Source organism: Oncorhynchus keta, chromosome 19 (genome assembly GCF_023373465.1).
Source record: "Oncorhynchus keta strain PuntledgeMale-10-30-2019 chromosome 19, Oket_V2, whole genome shotgun sequence".
In the NCBI taxonomy this organism is placed as follows: Eukaryota; Metazoa; Chordata; class Actinopteri; order Salmoniformes; family Salmonidae; genus Oncorhynchus; species Oncorhynchus keta.
The window spans coordinates 59,155,345-59,165,193 of NC_068439.1; the positions used below are offsets into that span (position 1 = coordinate 59,155,345).

The 9,849-nt window shown below is 41.4% G+C and overlaps 1 protein-coding gene across 1 annotated transcript; it reads right to left on the reverse strand.

The window, feature by feature from the left end:
* Positions 1-1,568: 1,568 nt before the first annotated feature.
* On the reverse strand, positions 1,569-6,524 carry LOC118398571 (POU domain, class 3, transcription factor 2-like). Its single transcript, XM_035794057.2, has one exon. The coding sequence runs from the start codon at positions 4,622-4,624 to the stop codon at positions 3,278-3,280; it is 1,347 nt and encodes a 448-aa protein (XP_035649950.2). The 5' UTR covers positions 4,625-6,524; the 3' UTR covers positions 1,569-3,277.
* Between the last annotated feature and the right edge of the window lie 3,325 nt (positions 6,525-9,849).

Consider the following 9,849-nt stretch of genomic DNA (forward strand, 5'->3'; position numbering starts at 1 on the left):
ATGAGATCATCTCTTGCAGAGATGTAAGTGCTCAGTGATAAAAACAGCAGCAATAGGCTGTTTGAACCACAAGCCAAACCTGAAGCGATACACAGTACAGTCCACTAGATGGCACTCTGAGGCTGTTACAGAGGTTGACGGAGCAGCACCCCACCGTGTTTTCCTCCGAGGCAGTAGGACCACATAGACTGCAAAAGGACAGGACACCCTGAAGCAGAAATGGTAAGCTATTATACAGAAATCAGGAATGTTTTCGACGATAAAAACTCCTATACAACCAATAACTATCCTACATCACAACATAATAATTTGCTGTTCATACATTCTCAAAAATTGGAATTAGCTTTAATTTATAGGCCCAAGTAATAAAATCCCACCGATGTTCCCGGTAAGCCTGTCTATAGCCACTTATAATGTCTTTCTCCTTTTCCAAAAAAGATGTCATTGGCATTTTGAAAGTGAAAGGTACCAAAAGTGATAATTTACCAGTTTAAATACTTATTCAATAGCGCATTCATGTATTGGTGGTCGAGAATGTTGATTTGTATTGACTGAATTTGAGAAATGATTAGTACTGGGCCTGTTCAAACATGACTGCGAGTTTAGGGTATGCTATCTGACCGTGTGTTGAGTCCTGCTCACAAAGTTTGGTGCGATTGTCTACACATAATAACCTGCAATAGCATATCGTTTTTCTGCGATTTTATTGCATTTCAGGTAAGAAATGCGGGTCTTTTTAGAAACACTGTAATCGTATATTCTCCATAAAGACGTCTAAAAGCAAATTGTTTTTATAACTGTCGCAATTGGTTTATTTTGTAGGCCTACACCTTTGCAACATGTAGAAAACGGTGACTCCAATAGTGGACACAGAAATAACGTCGAAGTAAGAACAATATAATGTTTTGTATAAACGTTATTAACAGGCTACTTCTGTAACGACACGATTTCTTTTCCCAAGACAATATCTGTGCAAATCAGCGGTAATATACAGTTATCGGAAACCGCTGAAGGACATTTTGTGCAAGCAACCAAGACAGATTGATAAAATCCATAATTATAACGCAGGTTCGTGCGCTCAAGCCTGTTGCGACAGCGTTGTGCGTGACAGCCGTGATCCATTCGTCAGGCTCAAATAATATGAACAGAATACAAAAGGATTATAAAAAACAAATACATTTTAATGACAAAAAGCATAATATAGAAATTGTGCAATTTTTATTTTATTTTCCCCTTCTTTTGATCAGTCACAGGATCGGGGTCAATTCAGAATACGTATGAACTCACATCCAATCCAACCTATTGAGTTTGAATTTGAATTGTCAAGAAAATATTATTTACATTTGAATGTGAATGACAGGAAATACAATTTAATTAAATTGAATTCCACCAATTCTTTGTATTCAATGTGTGGGCCTACTCAATTAGTATTTTCCTAGGGAGCCTTTTCACTAATTCAAGGCCTACTTGTGTCATAGGCTTATTTTATGTTACATTCGATTATGTATTATTATGTATTATCAGTGAAATATTAGACTAGTTTGATTGTGTGTGTGTGTGTGGGGGGGGTATAGATTTGCTATACCAATGTAATCCATTTTTTGTCAGTAGCCTATGTGGAGAATTTCCCATGAATTTAATTCAATTTTCTGTCTTTCAATTTCAAATCCCGAATCAGCCTCCTCCTGACACCATTCAAATTCAAATCCAAGTTCTCGAAATAGCTTACACATTTGGACTATTGTCATTGGTTTTGAATTTAGTCCAGGAATTGCCAAAGTTGACCCCGACCCTGCATGCTGTCAGATAGCCTACATATCACAAGTTGAGTGGCACAAGAGCAAGTGCACGTGTTTGTGCTTTGGCACTGGTCTACAAGAGGAAATTCAACAAACAAACAAACATACAAAGCCATACAAAAACAAATAAAGTTACATCCCACGAATAATTCTTCTTAGTGAATTAATCATTGTATAGATTAATTAGAGCCACTGAAGACAGAGCTGGTACATATATATTCCGTTATTTTCTTCTTACGAAACGAAGGCAAATGGCAGGCTTCAGTGATATGGTATGGGTCTTTACAGTCTCGGTCTTTCTGGTCACAGCATTTTGGAAACACATAAATAAATGTACTAATACAACACATAGCCTACTGTAAAAAGTCGCGCAGAACGGTCAAATGTACACGATGATGGACACGTCACGAAGTGTCAAGGGAAAATACAATGAATTCATTTTCATGGTTATTTTGACCCCGTGGTGTGTGCCTTGCCAAGGCATACAAAAGCCACAATTATTATTACTGTATTATTATTGTTATTGTTATTATGATTATTATTTAGGCCTATTATATGACAGTTTAATGTTTATGAAGAAAAAGGGTTTAGATTATTTGGATACAATCTGACCACATATATAACTGAGATATTGTCCCTTGGTAAATATGTTGTTGACAGTGTATTATCTACCGTGTTTACTATTTTTGATGGTCATTAACCAACTACAATTCAAATATAGGCTAGTTAGTCAAACTTAAACTAATTATGACAAATGTTTGATTAAAATTAAGTTGATTAAATATTGATCATATTGATTTATTGATTAAATACATCTCAAAATACATCTCAATATATCCCATGTCCCTTTTCCCATGTATGCATGCCTTATATGACTCTGGAAATACACAGTATAACCATGGTATATGCTTTGCCTTTGTGGTAGAAACATAATAATAATAATAATACATTGATAATAACAATACGAATAGGTTAAATAATAATACGCTGGTGATGGCACTGGCTAGTATTAAATGGTTCAGCAGGTGTATTGAGCTTCGACCGTGTTAAACCCCTGTTGCTTTTGTTATGACTGAAAGATGGCGTTTATTTACCGACTGTCGGCTGCAACTTGTATGCCTGTTTCCCGCGGGTAGGCTCGTGCACACAGCCTATACTGTCTTTCTTTTTTTACACGTCTTGGCCATAAACATCGATTTGATGTCAATGATATTTAACCTTTTTTTGGTTAGCACACACACCAAACACGGTCCATGTAGCCGTTATTGCGCGTAGCATCTCCACTGCATGAAAACTCCACATAGCTCTCGCTGTGTCTGGGGTGTAGTGCTTTAGTTCCAACACTCGGTATTCCCACTGTGTTCCATAGGTCCAAAATTAGCACTGGCGACAGTCCAATGCTAACTGGCCCGGCAGAGAAACATAAAGGTCATTCATATCCTTTAGGGATCCGTGTGTTTACTATAACAGGTTTCAGATCATTGTACAGGGGTTTGAGCGCCGTGGTGAGGTGGTGTGTCCCCATACATGTCCTCAGTTCCAGGTAACTGTCCTCCAATGGGCGTCATCCTCTTCTCTTTCTGCCGTCTGTTACAAAACCAAACCCTCACAACTTCTTTCTCCAGCTGCAGGCTGTCCGCTATGGAGGTGATCTCTGCGCCGCCGGGTTTGGGACTTTTGAGAAAATGGCTCTCCAAAGCCCCCTTGACGCCCACTTCGATGGAGGTTCTCTTTTTCCTCTTCCTCCCCTGCGCCGCGATCTTATCCAGGCTGGTGGGGCTCCCCGAGGTGGAATCCGCCTCCTCCAGCCACTTGTTAAGCAGTGGTTTGAGTTTACACATGTTTTTGAAGCTTAGTTGAAGCGCCTCGAACCTGCAGATAGTGGTCTGGGAAAATACATTTCCATAAAGGGTCCCGAGCGCTAGCCCCACGTCAGCTTGGGTAAAGCCCAGTTTGATGCGCCGCTGCTTGAACTGCTTGGCAAACTGCTCCAGGTCGTCTGAAGTTGGCGTGTCCTCGTCCGAGTGTTCGGGGTGTCCCCCGTGCTGGTGGTGCGAGAGAGACGACTGGCCCCCACCTCCATGCTCGCTCAGGTGCGGGCTGTGGCTGTGGTGGTCTTCGTCCCGCAAGGAGTGGTGGTGCATCTGCTCTGCTCCCCCCAGGCCGAACCCAGACTGGGAATACACCAGGCTCTGGCCGTCAGACGTCGCCATACCGGGGATGTGCGTGGTGGCCGTGCTCGTTCGCCATGCCCTGGCGTCGTGATGCGCCTGGTGCGCTAGGTGAGGATGTCGCTGCTGCTGTTGCTGTTGCTGTAGACTAGCGGAATTCTGCTGCTCCTCCCGGTCGCTCTGTAGAATTGGCTTCACGTCCTGCTCTCCGAGGGGACTCGACGGCCACGGAGCCCCGTCCCCGTGCGACAGAGCCGTTATCCACTGGTGCGCGTGGCTGAGGGGATGACCGCTGCCGGGTAGCGTGTAGTCGTTCTGGAGCAGGGTGTGCGCGTCCCTGTACGCCGCTGCCTGCTGCATGCTCCCGGACTCCGAGTGCGGCGGCGGCGCGCTGCTGGGGGTAGTCAGGACGCTGTAGTGGTTGGACGCTGCGGTCGCCATAACTCTCGGAGCCGAAGTGATAGCTCTCTTGTTAAAGAAGCTGCCTTTGACAGTTACTCTTTTCCGCCACGGGGCAGCTAGGATTCTCTCTCGTTCTCCCTGGCGCCGTGCCAAGGGGACGCAGAGGCGCGCACCTGAGGTCCGCCTCGCTCCGCTCTTTATTGGCCAAGAACGGTTGACAGATGTGGTTACCCCTGACAGCACCACGCTCATTGGTCACGGGAGGTTCTATAGAAGCCCCTATCACTCGCCCCAACAATACTGGCAGTCCTGCTGCAAACTACAAGGCAGAGTGAAAAGCTGGGGTTGACTGAGAAACACTGGATATACTCTTATCTCAGTGGAAAAAACGAGTCATTAAACTTTACCTTCGGATAAACTTTTATAAGTGAATAAGTAGGCTATTAATATTTTTTTGTGAGAAACATCCACAAACTGAATGCGTAAAAATGCATAAGAACCATGGGCTATATCATTTGTGCAAATGTGTATAATTTTTTGCTCAAATATTTTTATTTTATTTCACCTTTATTTAACTAGGTAGGCTAGCTGAGAACAAGTTCTCATTTACAACTGCGACCTGGCATAAATATAGCCTAGACCTATTCACCAAACAGTATAATCTTTTTACATTTTAATTTTTTATAGAGTTGCATTTAGAGAAAATCCTTGTTTTGTGTAGACCTGTATTTATGGAGGCTTGCGCTCAGAGCAGTGGGATATTAACTGTCACGGAGCCTCCAGCTGCCTCTCGCGATGCTGTCCAAAGAGAAGGGGCGCATTTTTCCCGGCCCTCTGCCCCGTTGCCATAGCGAGCGCATTGAATGGAACAACAACGCCCACGTCACAGCTGCATTTGCCTCTTCTTTTCGTTCCATTCCAATGGGCCCATTCGAGCAGCTTGCTCGGCCGACACAGCAAATAAAAGGAGGCAAGCGAAGAGGGCACCTCGGGGCCAAGGAGAGAGTGGTGAATAAATATCCTCTCTAACCCACTGGCACCCACAGTGCCCCTATATTCTGTGCCTGTTTGGTAAACTTCGCAATTCATGCACCCACACTGGAACCCGGTACCAATACACGCCCCATACACAGTAGCCTACTAGGTAGTTCAATAGCTAGTTTGTATTATTTTAGCTAGTTTGTTTGTATAATTTTTGTTGTTGTATTGTTTCTATATTATTGTATTTGACATTTGTGTGACTGTCGTTGTCTATCAGTGTTTTGTTGTTGTCTGTCAATGTTTAATTACTTGTCAGGTCATTTGTTTTTTTTGTGGACCCCAGAAAGAGTAGCTGCTGCTTCTGCAAAAGCTAATGTGGATCCAAATAGGTGGTGGGCCATATCAAGCTAGCTACCTGCTTTAGTTTTTGAGATTATCATCTCTGTCTAGGGAGGAGCTGGTTTTGACATATTGTGTATATGCATTTATTCTGAACACATTTCTGTTTGTTGGCAATGTCAATTCTTGCAATTTTCTAATGACTTATTTTTATTTACTTATTATTTATTTTTATTATTTTTATGTTCTCTGGCTGGACAGGCAAACGCTGTCTAGTACTAAACTGTAAACCAATCAAAACGTGTGTACTATCTGTGGTACTTTCTCTGCTCTACACCTCTGCTAATCAATTTATCAGTACCTAAGGCAGTAGACAGCTGGTGACAGCTCAAGAGAGATCTCCCTGACACACTATTATCGGGTAAAGTATTTATTTATTTGTAATCTAACCATTTAGCAAGCTGTAACATTTCTCCCAATTTACAACCCAGCAACCATAGTAATGTAGCATCTTTCTAGTTAGCGAGCGAGTTACAACAAGTAGATCTGTTGCAAGCTAGCAGGATTAGATAGCTTTATCTCTAGCTAGCATGTCATTCCTGGACACAGATTTTTTTAGCTTTTCGTTTATTTCAAGTAATAATTTAAGACTACAAAAATCTATTGGACAAGTAGTGTAAATATAACCGAGTCATAAAGGCAGGATCCACTAATTTCATTCATACTCACAAATAAGAAATGCCACATTATCCCTGTCTATAGTTGGAGTAGGATGATTGCAGAGAACCCCGCCTCAGACTGTAAGGATGTTCATTTTCAAGCTCACAAACTACATTCCTTCACTGTGATGATTTATTGTATTCATTCTTGTCTCTCGCTTTTTTGTTGTTGTCTCAGATGATCGATTCAGCTCTCCTGTGTCCCTCTCCCAGAGATCAACCAAGTGCTATTCACCAAGCATTGGCCAATTCACTCACCTGTGAGGAGAACCATTCTACTGCAGTTTGAACTCGCCCTGCCGTCACTATTTAGACATTGGGACCACATAAGCATTTGAATGTTGTCTTTTTTGAGGGGATTTTGTCTGCACAGTCTTGTGCATTTTAGAGTAGAGGAACACCCACTACAGATACACGTGCTTGTTTGAGCATTTCAAATACTAAATTCAATGTAGAATCAGTTTAACAGGTTACAGACAGATTATTTTACTATTGTAAAATGCAGTGGGGAGAATTCTATTGTCCCAATCAGGAGCTCGGACTTTTGCCATAGATGGATGAGTTCTCGTTTCTGGACCACACACATGCTAAAGCACTTGTCTCTCTCAACATCGGTCAGCTACATTGGTGACGAGGGTGGGCTTATTTTGATATGCCTAACGGGCCTGGGCACACAAATGATCCTAGAGAGAAGGGAGGGGTACTGAAGCATGTGTTGTTGACAGTTCTACAGTCTCCATCAGAAACCCAGACGTTTTGGCAGATGGTAAAGCTCTCATTTCTGGACTGCAACATTGTAAGATTGTGCCTTCCATGGCACCTGATATACATTGATTGGTTACACTATATTTAGATAATTCAAATACGGCCTGAGACACCTTTACTATTTGTCTCCGTACCCAATAAATGGTGAAACACTATTTGGGATGGTGTTCTTTGTTCAAATGTATATGCATGAAACTAGGGCCGGCTCTAGCCATTTGGGGGCCCTAAGTAAGATTTGGTTGAGGGGCCCCCCACCTTGCAGCAAAACATTTTAGTGGCCCCAGGAGAGAACATTTTAAGTTGTAAAAGTTCATTTCCTGCAATTCTATACATTTTTCCATGGTGTGGAGAGAAAATGTTGCAATTTTATAACAAATTGAATGAATTTCTAAAAAAAAAATGCCATGGGGCAGATACATTTTTTTTGTTCCGTTTTACAGATCATTTCCTGCAATTCTACACATTTTCCATGGGGTGGAAATACATCTTTGTAGTTTTAAACACCCACAGGAGTGGGTTTTTTTCCCCAGCTGAAAGATAATGCCCATATCATACCCATAACGTTGCACAATGATTTAAGTCAATAAGTAATTGTTTTAGTCAAAGTATGATATATTTGGGGTTGAAGTGGGAAATCCAGTGGTAACTTTGGATATTTTCTGTGTCAATGCCATATGTTTCACCTATGATATGACGTGCTAATACTTTTCACTCTACGTTTCTTTTCAGGGCTATTTAAAAAAAACTGTTACCACCCACCATCATGGCATTGTTTATTAATCAGAAACACCTGCAATGTTCTTCCTCTTTACAAGTCGTGACTGAGCTGAGCAATATAATAGATCATCTTTGGCTGATCCAAACAGCTTTTTGCTGTAGCCTACACTTGGCCATTTGAGCCATGCAGAAAATGAAAATAGGGTTTGCAAACTTGCATTTTTGCACTTCCACTTTTTACCAGCAAAGTATTATATTCTATTGGATAATTTGTACATTTTCACTTGTTTTTCAGCTAGTCTGTATTAAATAAATGCTATTTTATAAATGGTAAAATTGTGTGTGATATGATATCATTTTGGAACCTCGCTCCCCCCATCGCCACAAGATGAATGGTTTTGATTGGTGCAGCAAGAAATAACAAGTGTCTACTTATTGTTAATTTTTGAATCCACGTGGAAATCACCACAACGTTCCCCACCCTAATTTGTGAATATGCATTAGCAGCTTGCGTCATTCTTTGGAGGTGGATCCTAAATCATTTATTCCCGCTATCGGACAGGAATTACGTAGAAATAGTGGCGGCATTGCCCTCTGGTGGGAGCCTTTAATGCTAAATTCCTGCAATTCTACACATTTTGCCATGACTTATGCCATGTTAATATGATATCTGAATGAGAATGACCAACAAAATCAATGGGAGCCTCCTGGAGGTCAGGGCTCCTGGGCATGTGCCCTGTGTGCCCAGTCAGTATTCGGCCATGATTACAACAAGTTTAGAGAGTTAATCTAGCTATCAGTCAAACAATTGACATGGCTAATTGTCAGCTAATTGAGTGACTGACATAACAAGAGAAAAACTGCTGATGCATAGCCAAATATACAAATTGCACTTGGTGTATTTTACTAGTCTTATTCTCAATAATACATTTGTGTGTGTGGGGGGGGGTATATTTTGATTCAGAGAGTTTGTTAGTCACATGCACAGGGATGCAGATGTAAATGCAGGGTACAGTGGACATCTTAAGTGCCGAGCTCCAACAGTGTAGGTCAAAGGGAATGAAACACTTCCCCTTTGTGGACGGTTGGAGACTTTGAATAGAAATCCATATCTCGTAGTTAGTAGAATGATGGATGGATTGGCCAGATTTTGGCATCATCAACTTTTAGAAAGTTAGTAGGAACCACCTAAATATACTCACATTCACTGAACTCAAACATTCATTCCCCTACTGCTTTTTCTATAATCCTACAGCCTCTATCATTCTCCATACCTTATATTCCAATGCATCCAACTCTATGCAGGCCCACCATGGTATTGGGCAGCAGCTATTTGAGAACTCATCTGGTTTAGAAATCAAACTCTGGTTATCTTATTGCAGAGTACATTGTACAACTGGTTTTAGAGAAGATTGTATTACAATTTGCAAAGTACGCTATATGTGTAGGCTATGCCATATGTATTGGCTAATATGCATATGCAGCTGTCTAGCGTTCATGACACGTCTGCATGCTTTCATTCGGGTTTCTATGCAAAGTATATAATTGAATGATTCTTTAAGCCTGCAGCTAGTCACTTCAAATGAGACATAATCATGCCAAAACATGATAAAACATTTTTAATTCACAGACATATAGCTAATGAAACACAAATGGACATTTACAATAGCTGGCTAGGCTAGTCGAAACTGTAACATTGGCTAACTTTCAATAAATTGGCTAAATGGTCAACGGAGATACCTCTTCATACGATCAAGACCATTCGTATTGGATTATGCATCAAGTGCACTCGAAAACAGATATTTCTCTTATTTCAGTTTGGGAGCTAGCTAGCTATATCTGGTCCACTTCATCAGACAGCAGCTGGCGTTTTTACATAGCTGTGTTTACATGGTAAATAGAAACAGGCCATTGGCTGCCTTCATCATGAGGGATATGTTCGGGAGTTCTGATTGG

Bases quoted from the DNA above. Each gene is read 5' to 3' on its own strand.
- LOC118398571 (XM_035794057.2), bottom strand. From the start codon at position 4,624: ATGAGCGTGGTGCTGTCAGGGGTAACCACATCTGTCAACCGTTCTTGG.